The sequence below is a fragment of the Pseudonaja textilis genome, chromosome Z (assembly GCF_049901715.1).
Source record: "Pseudonaja textilis isolate UNSWEBS1 chromosome Z, rPseTex1.2, whole genome shotgun sequence".
Taxonomy (NCBI): Eukaryota; Metazoa; Chordata; class Lepidosauria; order Squamata; family Elapidae; genus Pseudonaja; species Pseudonaja textilis.
The window spans coordinates 78,798,375-78,821,817 of NC_142008.1; the positions used below are offsets into that span (position 1 = coordinate 78,798,375).

The window sequence follows — 23,443 nt, forward strand, 5'->3', positions numbered from 1 at the left end:
GTCTCGGCTTGAGTTTGCTTCTCATATGAATGAAATTGTCTTGACTGTAAATATTTTCCAGTCACTCACTGTGAAGAGTTTACATTCCTCTGAGGGATAAAAGGAATAAATTTGAGTATAATTTTCAGTAAAGTAAGGGTCCCAAAGGTGCTTTTTCAAGAGGCAATTGGACTTTCTTGTTTTTCTTTGAAGATGTTTTGCTTCTCATCCAAGAAGCTTCTTCAGCCTGGCCTAGAAGAAAACCAGAAAGTACAGTTGCCTCTTGAAAAAGCTCCTTTGGGACAACCATGACTTGGATGACTGAGAATCTCCATAGATGTTTAGCAATATATTACATAAGCTTACAGAAATCTGTAAACTCCCTGCAACATGTGTGATGACATTGTTCAATGCATTTCCCCTTAGGTGCAAATCTTACTCCATTTAGCTTTCTAACTTAATAATACAGATTCTGTAAAATGTATTTCATGATACAATAGAATGGTTTCCTGAATACATACTATTTGATGCTCAAAGTTATTTCTTTCTATTTAAATAAAGTATTATTTTAATTCTTGCACATTCTTATGAGTAATTGTTAAAAAAACTGATTGGATATTTGAACAGCACAGCACTATTTAAAAACATATAGTATACCAAGATTTAAATTTTATTTAATTTTACCAATCCATTAAACAATCTTGTTTATATTTTCAGCCATAACTTTTGTTACAATAGCAGTAGCACTTATATACTGCTTCACAGTGCTTTAAAGCTCTTGTTAAGCAGTTTACAGAGTCAGCATATTTCTCCCAACAATTTGGGTCCTCATTTTACTGATCTCGGAAGGATGGAAAGCTGAGTCAACTTTGAACCACTGAGAATCGAACTCCTGGAGTAAGCAGTGACTTAGTCTGCAATACTGCATTCTAACCACTGGGTCATCATGGGTCTTATCTGTGACATATCACAGTATGCTTTATGGGATAGACTGATTTTTCATAAAATAAAAAGGTGTCAGTTCTAAATTATCTGATTAAACCATTTTGGTTCCATTCTTCTCTCATACGTGAAACTTCTTGGAGGGTGGTATTTGCTTACGTGAATATCTTTTATGTAGGTGGCTGCAATTATAGAATATATTTAAATTTTGCTCATTAATATTTCCAATTCTATTAAGGATACCGACTGACTGACCAGTTCTACGATCTCTTGATTCAAAAATTTGATAGGCAAAGAAGAGGGCAAGTGGCTTTTGATGACTTCATTCAGTGCTGTGTTGTACTGCAGGTAATCATAGACTTGGGGATATAGAGAGGCCAGATGAAGACAGATGATCAAATTGTTTCAAGTATGCAACATGAAAACAAGATTATAAGTTTGAATTTGAACACAGCTTTATGTTGTGGACCACTGACTTTGTAGTTTGTCCAGCCAGCCCTTTATCTGGATCCTGATTGGTACTTTCATTGTCAAAAACTGTAGAAAAAATATTTCCCTCCCCAATTTAGATATCAGTTTATGTATCATCTGTCTCATGGTTGTTGTATGGAACACAGGTATTTTATCTGCAGACAATTTGACATTAACCTTTTTCTTCCAGAAATGGACAGATGTCTTCAGACGCTATGATACTGATCAGGATGGCTGGATACAAGTGTCTTATGAACAGTATCTTTCTATGGTTTTCACTGTTGTATGACAGTAAATATTGTGTGTCATTGAGGAATAGAACTTGCATACAGGTAGTATTGACTTACAACTATAATTGAGCCAAAATTTCTGTAGGTAGGCAAGGCAGTTATAAAATTAATTGTTCCCCATTTTTTACTTTTTTTACAATCACTGCGGGTTGTTAAGTGAATCTTGTAGTCATTAAGTGAATCTGCCTCCTCATTGACTTTTATTGTTGGAAGCCATTTTGGAAAGTTACAAATGGTCATCACATGACCCCAAGAAAATGCAGCTGTCTTAAATACATGCCAATTGCCAAGTGCCCAAAGTTTGTCTCATGGAGATGCTGTCCAGTCACTAAACAAATGGTTGTAGGTCAAGGACCACCTGTACAAGAAAAGTAGATTACTTTCCTCTGTACAACACAATAAGTTTAAAAATACATTGCTTAAATATTCTGTTACTCATTGCAAAAGGTGCTATAGCTACTAGATTCTGCATTGTATCATGTATATTTTATTGCTGGAAGTTATTTTTAAATGCCAAACAGTAGAATTCTTATTCAGATTTGCACACTACTGCATGTCTTTTTTTAACATGTAAAACAAAAAGAACAAATGAAGCATATATCCTGTATCTTCACAGAAATAATGACCTTAAACATGCCAGATGTCAAGATAACTAATTTGTATTTTTCTCCCCTTTAGATTAGGTTTCATCTGCTTGTATCGTTTATCATTTTAAAAAAAGAAATTAGTGTTACTCTTCTTCCTGGGATTTTTTAATTCTGGGTAAGCAAAGAGATTTATTACTAAAGCTAAATATGTCTTCCTTTTCCTTATATTTTGGTGTAATAAAAAGATTTTCTGCCTTTGTTCCCTGGCTTGGAGATAGCTGGATATGAATACTTGCCTGCAGTCATTCTGTGTATGAAATGTTTTATAACTAAGCATGTTGCAATTTTGAGTGGAGTTTTACCTTCAGTAGTTACTGTGCTTAGGATATACTACTAGCCTAAATATTACCGTTCTATGTGCACTAAGATCTACTCTACTCTGGAATGGTACATAGCCACATAAGGGCTGCATTTCAAGCAAGTCTAATTTACTAACTGCATGGAGTTTCTGCATATCTTTGGTATGGCAAACAACTATTTACTTCCTCTGTGTTAGACCACAAAACAGAAAACTTATTGAAACAAATTTTATTCTTCGAAATTTCACAGGAGAGTAGTAGTCTTGATTTAATTAAAACTCTATATAGTAGAACTGATTTATTTAGGATATATTGATATAAATAAATGCATCTCCTCCCTCTTCCCAATTATCATGTTAATGGTAAATTTCAGAAATCCTAAGTACTGTAATATATTACTTTAAATTGCTTTAAATTACTTTAAATTGTTTCAAATGCTGAACAAACTAGTCCTTGATTTTAAGAATGATAATTGGGACTGGAAACTCTGTAGTTAATCAGCTTGATCGAAAAACCATTTGACTACACCAACTAATGATAGTGACTACATGGGTCATAAAGTGAAGGCCTTGTGATTGCATTTGATGCCAGTTCCCCACTGACATTGCTTGGTGGAACCTGACAGGAAAGGTCACAAATCACAATCATTTGATTGTAGAGATACTGTCATGGGTGTAACTAGGATCAGTGTAATTACCACTTGTTTAGCGCTGTTTTTAAATTTGAATGGTTGCCAAGTGAGTGATTGTTAAATGAAGACCACCTGTACAGAAAAAAAAATAGTCTGCCAATCTCCTTCCATTGTGTCTTAATTGATTTCACTCAGAATTTGGGTGGATCCAATAATGACTGGATATTAATTTCTAGGGGGGGGAAACCCACCATTAATCTTAATGCAATAAAATACATTGAGAATAGTATTTATCATCTTACATTAAGAAATTTCAGGCAGTACTAACAGTGTCAATTCCTAAACCATCTCTTGTTTCTGCATTGCACTTGTTAATTAGGAATTCAATTCTGTTCCCAACTTTTTCTCTTTGAATCACTTATTTAAGTGGCATTCTTTACTTCCAAATAGAGTTCTATTTTATTTTCTCTTTGAGTATGGAAATAGCTTAAACCTGCAAACTTAAGGACATTTAAGAGCAGAAATCTAATTTGTGGCTGAAAAAGGAAAACTGAAGCAATACATCTATTAGATCTTGTTTATGCAAGCAGTTATACTTTCTCATCATGTACATCATCCATGTGCTTAGCAATAATACTGCTAAATGAAATTTTTAAAACTTACTTATCTGAATTGCAAGTTTTCAGTTCCACGTATCCTAACTCTACCAAGGCCAAAGTATTTTTTTTTCTATATATTTCAACAACTGTGAGACTTTTACATGCGCAAATGAACTATAGAACATAGAATAGGGTTGGAAAAGGAATTCAGAGTTTTCTGGTGAAAGCCCCTGTTTGAGTCTATGTTTGAAGACCTCCAGGGATGGAACACCAACAACTTCTGGAGGGAAGGTTCCATTAATTGGTCTCATTGTCAGAAAATTTCTCCTTAATTCTAGATTAGATCTTTCTTTAATAATCTTCCATCTGGCATTTCTTGTCCTATCCTCAGATGCTTTCGAGATTATGTCAATTCCCTCTTTTCTGTGACAGCTCCTCAAATATTATAAGTCTGATGTCAAGTTATCCCTAGTCCTTCTTTTTGTTAGGCTAGACACACGTAGTTCCCACAACTGTTCATTGTACAATTTATCCTCTAGACCCTTTATCATGTTTGTTGTTGTCTGCACTGTCTCAATATCTTTATACCATGGTGATCAGAACTGGAAGCTGTATTTCAAGTATGTGTTATATCACTTCACGTGATCTTGAGACAATCTCTCTGTTGATGCAATCTTGAATTGCATTTTGTTAGATAAGACCCAGCATTCATGTCTGTCAAGATCCTTCTGTCCCTGGGGTCTGCCTTCCAAAGCATTGGCTATTCCCTCCCTGCTTGATATAGTCTGCAAATTTGATGAATTATCTTCTATCCCTTTATCTAAATAATTTACGAAGATGTTGAAGTCTAAGACAGAATTTTTGCATTGACTGATGGATGCATTCTAATGTATCTAGGATAGTATATATAATTTAAAGCCCAGAATGACTTGGTGTTCAGAATCTTATTCTATTTAAGAATAAGATCACAGGGGTTAAAAGATCACAGGGTTAAAAGGAAAGCATTTGTTTTTCACACAAGAAAGATAAAAAGTTTGTTAAACATTCTGTTTCAGGATACAAATCTTCCCTTTGAGAAACATTATGCATCAAGTATTTGGTAGATAGTCAATTATTTCTTGGGAGAAAACTTGTTCACCTTAATTTTTTTTAATGTAGACAAATGCAACAACTGTACAGGTAGTCCTCAACTTATGACCACAATTGAACCCAAAAATTATGTTTTTAAGTGACACATTTATTGACTTTTGCCCCATTTTATGACCTTTGCCACTGCAAATGATAAGTTAGTAACTCAGTTGTTAAGTGAATCATATTGCCTTGAGACCTGCAACAGTCGTAAGTCTGAACCAGTTGCCAATCATCTGAATGATCACATGATCAAGGGGATACTACAAGAGTTGTAACTATGAAGAATGGTCATGTCACTTTTTTCAGTGCCTGTAAGATATGTCTCAACTAGGTCCCTAGGAAAGAAAGATCCTCAACTCCTTTTGGTTGAAGTAATTAAGAGTTAGTGGTTTCAGCAAAAGCAAGCCTAGAAATGAAATTCTCATGCAAAGCATTACAGTACTTCCCCTTCTTACCATCCCTCCCCCCCTTGACCTGTCTTTATCAAATGGTGCCATGTGATGCAGTTCACATTCTTTTCTCAGGCTCCACTCCAATTGGAATAGACCAATTCTCACACCTCTGGTTTCCATCAAGCCTATCATTCCTTCCCCTTTGCTCATCTCTACCTTCTACATGCCAATTGCCTACTTCCTTCTCCTCCCACTCCCCTCTCCCCGGCCCTGACAATTTATGACAGGTTGTCAGCAAAGTGCTAAACTGAAGATAGCAGATCTGACAGTGCCATCGTAACTTTGAGCAGTCACTAAATGAACTGTTGTAAATCAAGAACTACCTGTATATGGATTTTTTAAAACAGTGATTACAGGTTTTTCACCAGCAAACAACTGAAGAGAGCACTTTGAATGAACAACACTACAAATTGTATACATTTGGTTTGTTATATAAAAAAATGGATAAAAGGGACATTGTAAATAAAATGCAACCCTTATTCTAGAACGCTTTTGGCAGATAAACTATTGGGACGATGCCCGTGTTATTCTTCACATTACCAAAATCTAAGGCTTGTAGATATACAGCATGTACTGTAATAAAAGACAATTTAAACATTTCCAAGAATGATAGTATTATGAATTTCAAACGTTATTTGTCTAGAATTCCTGGGTAATACAGATCGCTACTCTTAGAATCTATATCCTACATTTCTCCAGAAATTCAAGGTTGTATATTTAGCACTTCATTCTCCAATTTTTCCCCAATCAACAAACTTCTGAGTTAGATTGAACTGAGAGAGATTAACACAACTCAGGGTAGTGGCAAGACTGACTCAAAATTTCACGTATTTTCCACTTTGCTCGCAGCTTGTCAAAGAATAGGATAGTGGTAAACTAGAATGCAAGGGTTGGGGGAATGGCATCCAAGCATCCTCTGTTCCCATGAGACGTTGCTCTCCCCCCTCAAGGGCACCCAGAGGAGATGCCACAGTGTGGCTGGTGGTTCTTATAACAAAATGAATAGAAGTGATTGGTGGACATAATGGATTGTGGGTGCCCCATTACTGGGAATGAATTATGCATATTTTGTGCGGAAAGCCAGAACTGGTTTCACTTCTTCTCTGCCAATGTGGATTTATTCATTAAAGTTTATATTCTTGTTAAAATAATGTCCCACTAGTTTCTTTTTCTGGATTCATCAAGTGGGCAGTTGACAGGTAGACTGTACCTAGATCTCCCCAGTCATTGTCCATCATCTTAATTACTGCCTCCATTTGACTGATGATGATAAGGTACAGAAATGAGATGTTCTACATAATATGCAGCCCAAAGGATTTCTATTAGCGCAGACATGAAATGTATGGCAAGTCTGTAATGATCTCAAGAGGTTAACCTACCTGAGCAAAAATGCCTATCTAGGCCTGACTGAGGATTTTAGGATCGAGATAGATCTACTGCTTCTGGCCCCCTAGTGGCATTATACCTGGAATTTTAGGCTTCATTATTAGCTCTTTAATAAATATGGCATTTGTTTTTATTTTTTTAACAAACTCTGAGATATTAACTTGGAGAGACCCTTAGAAAAATTCCATAGATAAAAGTTCTAAAGCAGAAAACAAATCAAGAAACATGACAAACTCTGAAAAATATGATCATAAAAACCCAATCCAACACAATACATCTGAAAAAGAAAAAAAATCCAAGAAGAAACCAGCATGCACAAAGATCTATGATAAACTGAAAGACAAAAAGGATAAGTACAAAAACTGGAAAGAGGGACACATACCTAAGGCAGAATATCAGCAGATAGTTGAATTTGCAAAGATGAAGTCAGGAAAGCAAGGCTCAGAATGCAACAAAGGCTCAGACTTGCAGTAAAAGTCAAAAGATTTTTTTTAAAAAATGTTTCAACATATAAATAACAAGAAAAAAGTCAAGGAAACAGTCCACTAAAGAATAAAGATGGCAAGGAAGTAACACAGAGAAAACAGAACTGTTTAACTCATTGTTTGCATCAGTCTTCACACAAAAAAAACTAATCAAACCAACCAAAACGTAACTGTAAAAGACAGACTAGAAATAAAAATTGTAATAAGCAAGAAAATGATAAAAGAACACCTGTCTGATCTTGACAAATATAAATAATTGGGACCCGATGGATTACATCCCAGAATTCTGAAGTTCTGGTAGATGTTATTTCAGAACCATTGTATTGTATTGTATCCAGGATTTTAAAAAATCCTGGAGCACTGGAGCACTGCTAGATGATTGGAAAAGAGCTGATGTGGTTCCCATCTTCAAAAGAGGGGGGGATGGGTGGGGGGAAACACCCAGAAAACTAAGGATCAATCAGCCTAACATCAATACCTGGGAAGATGCTGAAAAAAATAATAAAAAACAGGTATGTGAACATCTAGAAACAAAGTTATAATTAGTAGCCAGCATGGGTTTGTTAAAAAATAAATCATGCCAAACCAATCTTATTTCATTCTTTGAAATGGTGACTAAATTAGTGGATCAGCGAAATGCTGTGAACATGGTATACTTAGACTTCAGTAAGGCATTTGTCAAAGTAGACCACGACCTTGGTAAATTAAAAAATGTGGGGTAGAAAGCATCACCACCAGATGGATTTGTAACTGGTTGAGAAACCATACTCAATGAATAGTCCTTAATGATACTACATCTACATGGAGGGAAGTAAGTGGTGGGTACCACAAGGTTCCGTCTTAAGCCCAGTATTCTTCAATATCTTCCTAAATGACTTGGATGAGGGGAACTCATCAAATTTGCAGATGACATTAAGCTATCAGGAATAGCCAATACCCCAGAAGACAAATTCAGGATCTAAAAAGATATTGACAGACTTGAAGAATGGACATTATCCAAAACATGAAATTTAATATGGAGAAAAGGAAGGTTTTACACCTAGACAGGAAAAGACAAAGGTACAAATACAGATTAGGTGGAACCTGGCTCAAAAATAGTAACTGAGAGGAACCTTGGAGTCCTAGTGGACAATCACTGAAACATGAGCCAGCAGTGTGCTGCCACCACCAAAAAAGCCAATTCAATCCTGGGTTGCATAAACAGAGGCATAAAATCAAATTGTGACATATTAGTATCACTTTATGAATCCTTAGTAAGACCATTCCTGGAATACTGCATCCAGATTTGGTCACCACATTACAAAAAAGATGTTGAGATTTTGGAAAAAGTGCAAAGAAGAGCACTTCAATGATTAAGGGCCTCAGAACAAAAACATGAAGAATGAAGGAATTAGGTATGGCTAGTGTAGAGAAAAGATGATCTGATAGCCTGATAACAGTATTCCAGTATTTGAGGGGCTTCAACAAAGAAGAGGGGATCAACCTATTTTCCAAAGCATCAGAAGGCAAGACAAGAAACAATGGATGGAAATTACTCAAGGAGAGAAGCAACTTGGAATTAAGGAGAAACTTCCTAACAATGAGGACAATTAGCCAGTAGAATAACTTGCCTTCAGAAATGGTTGGTGCTCCATCGCTGGAGGTTTTTAAGAAGAGACTGGATAGCCACTTGTCTCAAATTATATGGGGTCTCCTCTTAAGCAGGGGGTTGGATTACAAGACCTCTAAGACTCTATTCTAGCTCTATTCTGATTGGATTTGGTATGGTATCCATGTCTCCTTTTGAAATTTAGGGAACCCATGTTTTGTCTTTAAAAAATGCCATATTTAAAAATTTTAACATGCAAAAATTACCCTGTTCAGAAACAATACTGGGAAATTCTAGAAGTCTTTGAATACACTTGCAAGCATTAAGTAAGAAACTCAACTGAGAAAGATCAAGCAATGTCTTCTTAATTTCTCCCAAATATACCAATGTATCATTTGTTTCTGTATCCTACATAAAGACTTGACCCTTCCCTTAATAAATAACTTTTACTTCACCTAAAGAACTTGTGATTCATGTATGTGGTTGTGTCAGACTTAATGTGTTTCTCCCAAACTGAGGGATCAAGTTCTTATCTAAAACTTATCCTATCTAGTACACTTTCTAGAGTGTACTACTAATATTGGGTGATTATATTTGAAAGTGCTCAAAAATTATTTCAATTTATTTTTTAGTTTTACCTGATAAAGCAATACAAGTGGCTGGTGTTAGTGGCCATCTGGAAACAGGCATTAGTTCTGCCAGCAACCATCTATGCTGTCTTCATCCATCACTTATCATAAACTATGAGGTTATTGGAAATATGATACAAGTTGCACTCTGGTTCCCTTAGACATGGCATTGGCAGCTTTTCTTTACATTTTCGGTTTTCCATTGCATTTCCATCTCAAAAGGATAAGATGCAGATGATGTACTTAACAAAAGACATTCTAATAAAACCTCATCTTTGTATCTGTAGTGTTGGGTTGATAAGGACAGAACTTGGTTGGTGCTTTGTGTAAGATGGCTTTTTATTTTTAGTTGGGTGATCTAAGAGTCACACCTGTTTGGGTGATGTGTTCATGGATGGAATGGACCATGAGGACATAGTAGGTAGTCTTTCCCCTCTCTAGGCTGTAAATTCATAGCGAGGAACCTTTGCTGACATTTGAAGCTTAACAGTGATGACCAACTCATTGCTGTGGATGTGCTATGGTCTACACCCAGATAATGCCACCTGATCAGATTCAGTTTTTTTCAAGAGAACTTTAACCACATGATCTTTCATTTGATATATTAGCCATCCCTTGTTTATCATAACAGTCATTTTGTAGGAGATACCTACTGCACTCTCAAAGTGGTGTTAATGTGCTTGTCACCTTTATAATATAGCTTAATTAATGGGTTGTTCAATGATACAGATGTTTGGCTTTAATCAGTCCACACAGAATCAACTAGGACACCTGTAATTTCTTTTCCTAGCCTTTGCACAAGTAGGATTTAAATAGATTTTGAACAGTTGATGTCCAAATGTGCCTTTAGCATCCCATTTTTATGTACAAATTGCTGATATGTAGAAGTAATTAAAGAATACATAACATTTGGGGGAAATTGCTTCAGTCCACACCTAAGGAAGAGAGACATCTTTTGTTCAGGATTTAGAAAAGATCTGATGAGTCAATAATTTTCATTTACATCATTCAAGTTCATGCTAAATATAATCGTGGATTATTTACTATTTTAGATTTTCCTACTGATCTCTCCCATTTATTAGACATTGAATTCAGTTGGCAAAAGATAACGGGGAACATGTCAGCATCCTAGGATGTGAAGAGTGATGTCCATTGGCTCTTTTAAATCTTAAATCTGCACATTTTCCACTGTAAGAAAGTTACATTTCTAGCTTTGCAGCCTCAGAAACAATAGTGATGAAAGTTAAAGATCAAGGGCAAAAGGAAATGAGCCAAATAAGGGCATGAAAAATATTTGTTTTTCTCTGCATTCATATCTCTACCATCTTTTTGCTGACCTTGTGCTTGATTAGTGCTCCTCACAATTGGGGCTGGCTCTGCTTCAAACCCAACCTCCCTAGCAGTAGAATGACAGCTATGACACGCTGCTCTCCAGAAAAAAAGACTATGTCTATAAAAGAAAAAATAGAAAACATAGTAGTTACAACATAGATTACCAGGTTTAAGTTTATTGGGATATTTGACACAAAACTGGCAGGTTAAACAGCAAACATGTCTAACCTAAACCAACTCAGTCTCTGAGGGAGGGAAATCTTTCCACAGAATAAGGTACTGCAATCTCCCCTAAGACTCTAAGATTCTTTTAATCTCAAACTATTGTTCCCCTTCTATCATAATTGGAGGAGGTGGCTTTGAGTTGGGCTGCAAAGGTGAATCAGAGACTGGCTTCAATAGACTACAGTGAAACACAGGATGGACTCTGTGTTTTTGACAGTTATAACTCAATCATCACTGGGTTTATGACCTTGGTGATGTGGAAAGGCCCTATGTATTTTGGACCTAATTTTCTGCAGGGATGTCATGACTGCAGAAACCTAGTAGAGATGTAAACTTTATCTCCTACTCCTTCTGAGGTGTCCTCTTGTCAGCTTGTTTTTTTATACACTTCCTTCATTTCGTCTAGAGCTTTGCAGCCCACAGGTCAAATATTCTGCAGGGTCTTGATCCATGTAGCTAAATGACACTTGGCAATTGGCAATTCTGCCAATTCTAAAAGGCAATTCTGCCATCATTGAGTTCTGTTCCTTCAAAGACAGTAACAGTAGTGGAGTCAGAACTGAATCACGGGGGGAAAGGATATCCAACTTAAGTAAAGAAGGAATAGAAGGAGTGGAAGAGAGTAAGAGAAAGCAGAAGGAGAGGAGGGAAAGATGAGAAAACTGAGGGAGAGGGGAAGGCAAGTAGTGAGAGGGACAAGTTGTGAGAAGTCAAGTGTCCCACAAACATGGACAGGATAGACACGAGTGGCAAGAATCTGAGATCTGAGTGGGACAGTGAAAGCACCCGAATCAGCAGCAGAACAAGGACAGCATGAAGCAACCCAAAAGTTGAGGTGAGCACCTGGAGTGAGAGCACCCGGAGCAGCTCAAATGGAAATGAGCAACTGGAGGTAAGCACCTGAAGGTGCAGGAGAACACAGAAAAACCTGAAAATAAGTATGACCACACCATTAACACAAAAGGTTGAAATCCTCCATAAACTAATTTTCATTCAACTTAAAGAAAGAAAAAGTTTTTGAATTTCATAAAAAAGGGTTAGATTTTTGAATTTTCTAATTTTTAAAATTTGTTAGTTTTCCCAATTATAAACTTTTTATAAATATCACATTTATAAAATTTCTAAACTTTATATGATTATATTATATTTTCTATAAATATTAAATTTTAGTTGGAGCTAAACAATCAATTTCATAAGCTATCCTTGGAAGAAAGCACGTAGACAACTGGAGAAGGGACATCATCAAGTGATCAATTATAGGAAAAAAAGGCAAGTCTTTCCTAAGGGGGAAAAAAGGCGTGGGTTGGTGATTAGGAGATTCATTGCTCAAGGAACCTCAACCAGCAATTCGTAGACAGAACATTCAGTTTAGAGAAGTTAGCTATTTCTCAGGAGAAACTATTAAAGATGTGACTGAAAAGCTTATTAAGGTAATTAAACCTAGAGATTATTTTCCCTTTCTCCTCTTCCATGCGGGGACAAACTATACTATATAGACCCTGAGAACAATATCAAAAGAGTATGAACAGACAAGAAAGCCAAAGAAATGGGTGCCCATATAGTGTTCTCTTCTGTACTCCCAACAAAAAAATAGGCACCCACTGAGGGAACACAGGATTTTTGAAGTAAATACTGGATTCTTAGACCATGGACTACAATGCCTACAGGAAGGAATGGGCTACATCTAACAAAAGCCAGGAAGAACGTCTTCGGAAACCAAGCAGCTTACTTTATCTGTAGAGCTTTAAATTAAAACTGGAGGGGAAGTGAGACAAATTTTTAGAAGCTAATTCCAAACACAAAGATCAGGGCAATCAAAAGGTAGAAAGGAAAGGGAAGTCGGGCACAAGCAGAAATAAAAAAAAACAAAAAAAAGTGAGTCAAAAAAAGACTTAGATGCCTACACACTAATGCTCAGAATATGAAAAACAAACATGGTGAACTTGAAATCCAAGTACACAAGGGCAGGACTGATATTGTTGTCATTACTGAAACTTCATCCCATTCATGGAATGAAACCCATTAATAGAATATGCAGCTAGAGGGATTTGAACTGTTCAAAAGAAACAAACCTAATGAAAGAGGAGATAAGAGTTAAAAATTAATTTATTTACCATATGGCATATTATACATGGATTAGCAATATAAATTAACACTTCAACTAGATTAATAGAATCCAATAAAATATAAATGTAAAAAGATCTATGTTCAAATATCAATATCATTCTATGCCAGGGGTGTCAAACTCAAGGCCTGGGGGCCAGATTTAGCCTGCAGGATGCTGAGATCTGGCCCAAGGGACCGCCTTGGAAACAACAAAGGACCAGTCCACAGAACCTTTGCCAGTGAAAACAGAGCTCAGGAGGGCCGTGTACAGCTCTTCTGAGGTCCGTTTTCACTGGCAGAGTGCTTGAGCCACTACAGCTGCCCCGGACAAGGATGACATTGAGTTGGCCACACCCACCCTGGCCACACTCCAAAGATCAAGCGCAATCCTAAGGCCCTCAATGAAATTGAGTTTGACATCCCTGTTCTATGCCATATAACCATTGAAATGCAGTATTGTTTATATTTTAAAAAATCAGATACTATAGAATTAGATAAATGGCCAAAACTTTGGGATAGGATTTATAAACTGACAATGGATACCGCATATAAGGAAACTCTTTATAAAATGTTTTATAGGTGGCATTTGCCAATGGTAAGACTTGCAAAAATGTTTAACAACATGTCTGCCAAATGTTGGAAGTATGATCAGACCCCAGGTACTTATTATATGTGGTGGTAATGTATAAAAGCAAGAAAATATTGGATGAAAATACACACATGGTTGGGAAAGATGATTAAGCAGTATATAGATTTGAAACCAGAAATATTTTTGTTAGGTATAATACCAGAAAACTATGATAAAGGGACTATATATTTAATATTACATGACTGCAGTGAGAATTGTACTTGAACAATATTGGAAAAATGAGAACACTCCATCAGATGAAAATATAATTCGGAACATATTGGATTGTGCAAAGATGGAAAGATTGACATTGAAAATAAAAGATAAAGGAGATACAGAGTATTACTTAAAGTGGAATAGATTTTATCAATGATTAGAGATAAGAGGTAGAAATTAGATGAAGAAAGAGCATTGTTATGTAAAAGTTAAACATGAATGTGGTTTATAACTATAAGTATGCTAATACAATCAATAGGATCAGGGGTGGGATTCAACATTTTAACAACTGGTTCTGTGGGTGTGGCTTAGGTGGTGGGTGTGGCTTGGTGGTCATGTTACTGGCTGGGTGTGGTCAACTCAATATCACATGGAGGCACACATCTCTTCGACTGACCACTAATGACTGTGGGGATGCTGCAACAGTCGTAAGTGTGAAAAATGGTCATAAGTCACTTTTTTCAGTGTCATTGTAACTTTAAATGGTCACTCCACACAAGCAATGTATCAGCAAAGGAGGGAAAAAAAACTCCAGAGAAGTTCCTGAGACAGGAAGTCTAGTCCTGCCAAGAGTGTAATAAGGGTTAACGGAGGGGCAGTTTCTGTAAGCAACACCAGAATGTTTCCTTCCTGCCTTCCTTACAGGATTAGGACAGTAATTTCTTCTAACAACCAGTTCTCCAAACTGTTTAGAATGTTAACAACTGGTTCTAGCAAATAGATGTGAACTGGTAGAATCCCACCCCTGAATAGGATTACAAATAAGCTAACATAATTATAAATATGTTTAGAATCATTCTGTTATACTACTATTATTACTATCAGTATACATGTTACTATTTCTCTTTTTCTTTTCTTTTGTAAAATGGTATGCCCGAACAATACACTGTATTCAAAATGCTTATATATAAATAAATAAATAAACTGGATTTAAAAAAATATAAAAGAAAAAATAGTGCAATCTTTTAAAACAGTACCATAAAAAACAGATTAGCAATAGCAATAGTACTTAGAGTTGGAAGGAGTTTGAAGGTCTTCTAGTCCAACCCCATATTCAAGCATATGCTTAAAAGCATCCAGTGATGGAACATCCACAACTTTTTAAAAAGTTTTTTTATTAAACAAACAAAAACAAACAAAAACAAAAAATACATTAAAAATATTGAACATGGTACAATTCTCCTAACATCCATCCTTGTCATTACATTGCTAAGTCCAATAATAATAATACATATTTTCATTCCATATATATTATATATACATATATACCCTTAATCATTCCTTATTCCCTTGAACCTTCCTCTTCTCTAGCCAACCATAAAACTTATCCCATATTTTATAATAGTTCAATTTGTCCTTATTTTTTAATTCTTTTGTTAATTTCTGCACACGTCCAAATTTTCCTAATTATTCAAATTCGTATGGGATGTCTTTACTTTTCCATTGTTGTGCATACGCCAATCTTGCTGCAGTAATTATATGAATTATTAAATATATATTGTCTTTATCATATTTCCCTAACAGAAAGAACTCCGGTCTATATTCTATTTTCATCCTACATATTTCTTCTAGCCATTTCTGTATTTTTTGCCAATATTTTTGGGCCTCTTTGCAGTTCCATCACAGATAGTAATATGTTCCCTTTTTCTTTATTGCATTTCCAGCATGTGGGGGGAAGTTTTGAATACATTGTTGCCAATCTTGATAGAGGTATGTGCCATCTATAAAATAATTTATACAGATTTTCCTTAAACGGTATGGCTAAAGTCATTTTTTTTTTGTTTCTTTTCCATAATATTTGCCAATCATCTAAATTGATGCTATAACCAAAATTTTTCATCCATACCACTATCGTTTCCTTTACTTTTTCTTCTTCCAATTTGAATTCCAATAAGACTTGATAGATTTTTTTTTTAACATCTTCTCATCGGTTCCTAATATTATTTCATCTAGTTTTGTCTTAGTTCTACTAATTCCCCACTCTTTCTTATCCCTTAAATATTTCGATTGGAGTTGCAAATAGGCTCAACATTCCACATCAATTCCTTGATTTTTCAGGTCCTGTCTAGATTGTAATTACCCTTTATCATTGAGTATATCTTCATAGGTGATGATTTTTCCTTGTCTTAGAAGACGTGGGTGCATCAATGCTTCTAAAGTTGATAACCAAATAGATGTTTCTACATACATTTGCCTTTTCATTTTGTTCCATGTATTTAAGAGTCTGTCTAACTTTGTGTCTTTGAACATAGTGCAACCTTTTAAAACAGTATCATAAAAAACAGATTAACAACAGCAATAGTACTTAGAACATAGAGTTGGAAGGAGTTGGAAGGTCTTCTAGTCCAACCCCATATTCAAGGAGGAGACTGCATACCATTTCAGACAAACAACTGTCCAATCTCTTCTTAAAAGCATCCAGTGATAGAACATCCATAACTTTAGAAAGCAAGCTGTTCCACTGGTTGATGGTTCTTGTTGGGTATATGGATACACCAACCAGGTTTGGGTTGAATAAATATGTAAACCTAGTTTTAAGTGTTTTGTAGCTTTAAGCACAAGAAACTGCAATGTCATTGTGGGTGCAGTTGCAGGCAGTAATAAAGGTAGGAAGGGAAACGTAATAGATCCTGCTTCTGGATGCACCTGGTTCTGTTCCTGGTCTGCTGCCTGCTGGAACGAATGTCTGCTTGCTTTTTGGAGGCTACTGTGCCAGATACCATTTCAACTGAACACAAGGACTGTTTGCCTGGTGAGCTGTGGATTCAGCGTTGTCTTTGAGAGAAAGGTATCGGGAGGAGAAGATTTACAAGCAGATAAGGACATTGTATTTACTGTTAATGGACTTGATAACTGGATGGATATACTGGATAATGATATATGGACTGAATGACACTTCTTAATCTCTGTGTGAATTAAATAACTATTTTAAAACCACAAACAGTGTTTTTGTCTCCAGTGTGTGTATACTCTTGGGCCCACTCTCTCTCTCATTTGCCTGCCTGGCTTGACTGCTGCTGCATACTCTGCTTGGGGGTTTATCCCCAAATACTAACATTGGTTATGGGCCCAGCAGTGTGCACAGTCTAACTAACCAGGATATAGCAGTGAGAGCTGGTGGGAGTTGCACATTCATGTAAATATAAACTGTTTGTTAAATAGTTATTTTTCACAAGAGCAATGGCACAAGTAAATTTGCCACATCTGTCCATGATATCCAGACTAGATGGAACAAACTATGTTTCATGGTCAATGAAATGTAGTTTACTTCTACGAAGAGAAGGTTTGTGGAACATAATAACAAACCCACCAGATGTATCTAATTTAAATCCCAATGATGAAGAGGATTATAAACTGATACAAGATTATGAACGAAAGAATGAACAGGCTTTGTGCATCATAGGTCTCACCCTGTCTGACCAGCAACTTATTCATATCCGTGGAGTGGAAAATGCTGCAGACTGCTGGGAGAATCTCAAAAGGATTTATGTTCGAGACAGTGTAGGAGCTCATATCAATCTTACACGGAAGCTGTTTAGAACACATCTTGAGAAAAATGGAGACATGTTAACTCATTTAAACTGTATGAAAAGCATTTTTCAACAATTACAAGAAAAAGAGCTTATATTTAATGAGTTGCAACAAGTATACATCATATTGTCTTCTCTGGATCGAAGCTATGATGATTTTGTGACTGCTTTAGAGGTGTTGCCAAAAGACAGTTTATCAGTAACTGAGATTACCGGCAGGCTATTAGAAGAAGCCAGAAGAAGGTTTGAACGTGACCAGCTGAGAGAAGATAAGCCTAATAAAGAAGAGAAATTATCTTCAAGGCTGGAAAGAAACCAGCTGTGTAAAGTAAAGCACCCGGAAGAAGAGAAGTTATCTTTGACGGCATACACAATTAAAAAGTGTTTTAATTGTGGAGGCAGAGGACATTTGGCAAGATTCTGCAGAAAAAGAAAAAGTCAGAATGTAAAGAAGCCAAAGAAATCCTTTGAACTAGCCATGCTTGGCAATTGTGATATGAAGAATGATTTATGGGTGGTGGACAGTGGTGCATCCCACTGCATCACGAGAGATAAGACAAAGTTTATAAAAATGTCTACAAGCTCTCAACATATATCACTCGCCAATGGCTGGCACCTCAAGGCCAAGGGTGAAGGTATTGCTTATTGTCCATGTTTAAACCAGAATATAAAAATGTTGTATGTACCACAGTTAAAGATGAACTTACTTTCTGTAAGAGTATTAGATAAACTAGGATATGTAGTTACATTTAAGAATAATATGTGCATACTGGAAAGAGATAACAAAAAGGTAACTGCAGCTTTAAATGGAGCATTATATGTCTTACATGATAGTAAGAAAGGGGAGGCACAGACTGTATTTAATAATATCAAGCCTCATGATGAATGTATCCATTTATTGCATAGGCGTTTGGGGCATGTGAATTTTAAAATGCTAAAACGTACAGTAGAGTTATCTGAAGGAATAAGGTTAAAACCCTGTGATAAGTATTTGCATTGTAATGTCTGTTGTGAAGATAAGAGTAAAATAATGCCTGCAAATAGGCTAAATGGTTTCAAAACTAAAGAACCTTTAGATGTAGTATTTGCAGACATTATAGGTCCAAAGAAACCCAGTATGGGGGGTGCTCGATATATACTGAGCATTATGGATCATTACTCTACATATGGGTTTTGCTACCTAATGAAAAGCAAAACTGAAACATATCAACACTTCTTCAACTGGCTAAGGTTTGCTGAAAGAAAAACCAAACGGCAAATTATAGCCCTGGTGACAGATAATGGTACGGAATTTGTTAATAGCAAATTCCAGAATAGGTTAAAGGCAGCTGGAATAGCTCATAAGACATCTGCACCATACAGACCACAACACAATGCATTTATTGAAAGGCGAGGCCAAACTTTGCAGGCGATGACCCGTACTATGTTAACTGATTCTGGGTTACCTGATTCATTGTGGGGGGAGGTCACAATGTGTGCTAATCATTTATTAAATAATGTGGTTAACTCAACTACTGATGAATTACCATTCACCATGTGGCATGACAGGAAGCCTGATCTGAGTTACCTGCACACATTTGGTGCACCAGCATGGGTGCATATCCCTACACAACTCAGGCGTAAAGGGCAACATAGAGCTAAACAATTTTTCTTCGTTGGTTACCAAGCTAACCATAGGGCATATAGATTTTGGGAGAAAGGCACATCTAAGGTGTTATGTAGTGCCAATGCCCAATTTCTAGAGCACATAGGATGGGATAAGTTAGAGCAGGATAACAATAACGAGGTGATTATTGAATCATATAGAAATCCCATTAAGTATCCCTGTAACTTTAAAAATAATGTAAAGGAAGAAGTACAGGAAAAAGTACAGCCCCTAGAGGAAGAAATAGCTGAGGATGAGGAACAGGTAGTAACTCAACCAAGCCCAGTAATACCCAGAAGGACTACACGTATTTCTAGACCGCCTGAAAGATACCAGGCTAACACAGTGTGCCAGGAAAATAGAATCCCAAATACTGTGGATGAGATAAGAAGATATCCTTCTAAAGAGAAAGAAAATTGGTATGCAGCAATTAATAAAGAATTGAAGTCTCTGAAGGATATGAAAGTGTATGAAAACGTGAGATTACCTAGTAATGAAAAACCCATTGGCTGCAGATGGATTTTTAAAATAAAAACAGATAAGGATGGAAACACAATCCATAAGGCAAGGTTAGTAGCCCAAGGCTTTAGACAAAGTGCAAAAGACTATGATGAAGTATTTGCACCTAGTCTGAAAGCAGCAACTTTAAGGGCAGCATTAGTGTGGGCAGCAAGCAAGCAATATATAGTTAACCATTTAGATGTGGAAACTGCTTACTTGCATGCTCCACTAAGACATACTGTTTATATGAAAAGGCCTAATGGATTTAAAGGAGACAATAATAATAATAATGATTGTTGGTTATTAAAGAAGAGCCTTTATGGTCTTAAACAATCGGGCTATGAATGGAACCAGTATATTGTGAAGGAACTGAACAATATAGGGTTTAAAGCTGGTTTAGCCGACCCATGTCTATTTAAGAGAGAAAAAAATGGGAAAATATCATTATTATTGTTGTTTACTGATGATATTGCTCTGATTACTAAAACTAATGATGAAGCAAATGAAATAATAACATCATTAGCCAAGAAAATAAAAATTAAGCAATTAGGGGAGATAAAGAGATATCTAGGATTGAATATACTGAGAACACAGAAAGGTTTTAGGATATCTCAGGAAGATAAGATATCTAAATTGCTAATAGATTATAAGATGGAACTTTGTAAGCCTGCAAAGACTCCAATGAGTCAGGATATTTGCAAAATGGATACACAAAGTCCCAAATGTGATAAGGAATTATATCAATCTTTGGTTGGTAGCTTATCATATATTAGCAATTGGTCAAGGCCAGATATTGCTTTTAGTATTAATCAGCTGGCACGACACAATAATGATCCGCTTCAATGTCACTGGATAGCATTGAAAAGAATCCTAAGATATCTTAAAGGTACATTACACTATGCACTGTATTTAGAACCAAAAGGTGATCTCATATTGAGTGCTTATGCAGATGCTAGTTTTGCAGCAGAAAGAGATACTAGAAAGTCGACTTCAGGAACAGCCATAATGCTGGGTAAGACATTAATTGGCTGGAAGTCTATAAGGCAACAGCATATAAGTTTGTCTACTATGGAGGCAGAATTCTGTTTATCTTTATTGTGTACTGAGTTAATTATGTACAAACAAATGTTGAAGGATATGGGTATAACTGTAAATTACCCTATAGTTGTACATGAAGATAATCAGGCAGCAATTCAAATGGCCACTAATATTGCAGTTAAAACGAGAAGTAAACATACAGATTTGAGGTATCTTAATGTAAGACAATCTGTACAGAGTAAATTGATACAGCTGGAGTACTGCATGTCGGAGGACAATGTAGCTGATCATTTTACTAAAGCCCAAGGTGCTATTAAGCATCTAGAGAGTTGTGAAAAATATGGGTTTAGAATGTAAAGGCATTACATATTTATGTCACCCAAAAGGGGAGAATGTTGGGTATATGGATACACCAACCAGGTTTGGGTTGAATAAATATGTAAACCTAGTTTTAAGTGTTTTGTAGCTTTAAGCACAAGAAACTGCAATGTCATTGTGGGTGCGGTTGCAGGCAGTAATAAAGGTAGGAAGGGAAACGTAATAGATCCTGCTTCTGGATGCACCTGGTTCTGTTCCTGGTCTGCTGCCTGCTGGAACGAATGTCTGCTTGCTTTTTGGAGGCTACTGTGCCAGATACCATTTCAACTGAACACAAGGACTGTTTGCCTGGTGAGCTGTGGATTCAGCGTTGTCTTTGAGAGAAAGGTATCGGGAGGAGAAGATTTACAAGCAGATAAGGACATTGTATTTACTGTTAATGGACTTGATAACTGGATGGATATACTGGATAATGATATATGGACTGAATGACACTTCTTAATCTCTGTGTGAATTAAATAACTATTTTAAAACCACAAACAGTGTTTTTGTCTCCAGTGTGTGTATACTCTTGGGCCCACTCTCTCTCTCATTTGCCTGCCTGGCTTGACTGCTGCTGCATACTCTGCTTGGGGGTTTATCCCCAAATACTAACAGTTCTCACTATCAGGAAGATTTTCCTTAGTTCTAAGTTGTTTCCTTCTTTGGATAATTTACAACCATTGTTTCTTGTATTGCCTTCTGATGCTTTGCAAAATACGTTAACCCCCTCTTCTTTATGGCAGCTTCTCAAATATTGGAACACTGCTCTTCCTTTTACTAGAGCAACCCTTCTTTTTACTAAACTAGCCACATCCAATTCATGCAACCTTTCTTCATGTTTTAGTCTCCAGCTAAAGCCTCCATTTGCCTAAGTGTAGAACTTTACTTTTATATCCATTTCATTTTGTTAGACAGAGACCAATCTAACAAGGTCTGTTAAGATCCATCTGGATCTTGAGCCTATCTCCTGGAGTGTTGGCAATTACTGCCAGCTTGGTGTAGTCTGCAAATTTGATGAGTTCCCTTCTATTCCCTCATTTAAATTGTTTATTAAGACATTGAAGAGTACAGTGCCTAAAATAGAACCTTGGGGTACCCCACTGCTTACTTCTCCCCATGTAAATATAGTTCCATTAAGGACTACACATTGAGTACAGTTCGTCGTCCAGTAGGTTGAGATCTATTTTGTCAAATGCTTACTGAAATCCAAGTAAACTATGTCCACAGCATTTTACTGGTCCACTAATTTAGTCACTTTGTCAAATAATGAAATAAAATTTGTTTGGCATGATCTGTTTTTTACAAATGAATGTTGGCTACTGGTTATGTTAGAAAATCTTGTTTTATTCAATAGAAAAGGTGTTTAATTTCATAGAACTAGTAGCAGAGATTATATAGCTATGAAAATCTTTTATTTCTTTCCCCATACCTCTCAGGCATTCAGGCATTTCCAAAGTGCGCATTATGTAAACCTGCATATCCTGGCCTTTTATTGATTTGGTTTGGTATAGCTTTCTAATCAAATACAGTTTATTGCTGAGATTAACTCTTTCGTGCACCTTTTATAATCCTTCCCACATTTCTTTAGCAGTTTTACATTTACATATATGTATGATTTGATCATCTTCTATGCTAAGAGAAATTTTGCTCTGAGTTTTCTGATTTTCTCTATCCACTCATCTCAAGGGTATTCTGGCCTAGCTTCAATTTATACATTTCCACGTATCTGTCATTATTAGCAGCATTTTCATCTTGAATTTCCAAGATGGGCAGTTCTGGTTTATCAGATTTGCAAATGAAATATTTGTTGCAGTTGTGTTACTATTTCTTTTATTCTGCTGCTGTCCTCTTTCTGTTGCTGTATCTTGCACTTATTTGCTGTAGCTGTGCTATGCCTAGTTTTCTCTGTTCTGTGCTGAACTTTGTATTTATCCTCTAATCTGGACTTATTGCTAGGTTTATACTGAGTTCTCCTTTGGGTACTGGGTTTGTACTGGTTTATCTCTAGGTACTGGATTTATTTATGCTGTTACTGCATGCTTGAATGCAGTCTCTGGGTTGAAGCTGGGCCCATTACCTATCAGAAAATCCCATCTTACTCTATAGAAATTCTGTTTTATTTTACAGAAATGGCAGCAGAGGATTATTATATAGCCATCAGATTAAATAAAAATATACAAGGTACAGTCACCATGAGACTTGTGGCTTGACTTTTAACTGTCATAGGAAACTCTCCTTAGAACGTAAAGCAGGGGTGTCAAACTCAAGGCCCACTGGCCAGATGTGACCCGTGATGTGTTTAGATATGGTCTGCAGGGCTGGCCTGAAATTAG

General features: G+C 36.3%; 1 protein-coding gene across 9 annotated transcripts in view; it reads left to right on the forward strand.

The window, feature by feature from the left end:
* The window catches only part of PDCD6 (programmed cell death 6), a 72,710-nt gene that overhangs the window by 29,861 nt on the left and 19,406 nt on the right, over positions 1-23,443 (forward strand). For 4 of the 9 annotated variants that reach the window (XR_015740219.1, XR_015740218.1, XR_015740220.1 and 1 more), the window contains exons 5-6: positions 1,160-1,269; positions 1,583-2,444. Coding sequence is in view for 4 of the 9 variants with exons in the window: in XM_026702371.2 (XP_026558156.1) it covers positions 1,160-1,269; positions 1,583-1,681 (209 nt within the window). In the remaining 5 variants the exon portion in view is untranslated. Of the gene's footprint in view, positions 1-1,159; positions 1,270-1,582; positions 6,041-23,443 lie in introns of those variants that run through there. The other 5 variants (XR_015740222.1, XM_087916996.1, XM_087916997.1 and 2 more) reach the window with 2 other exon arrangements.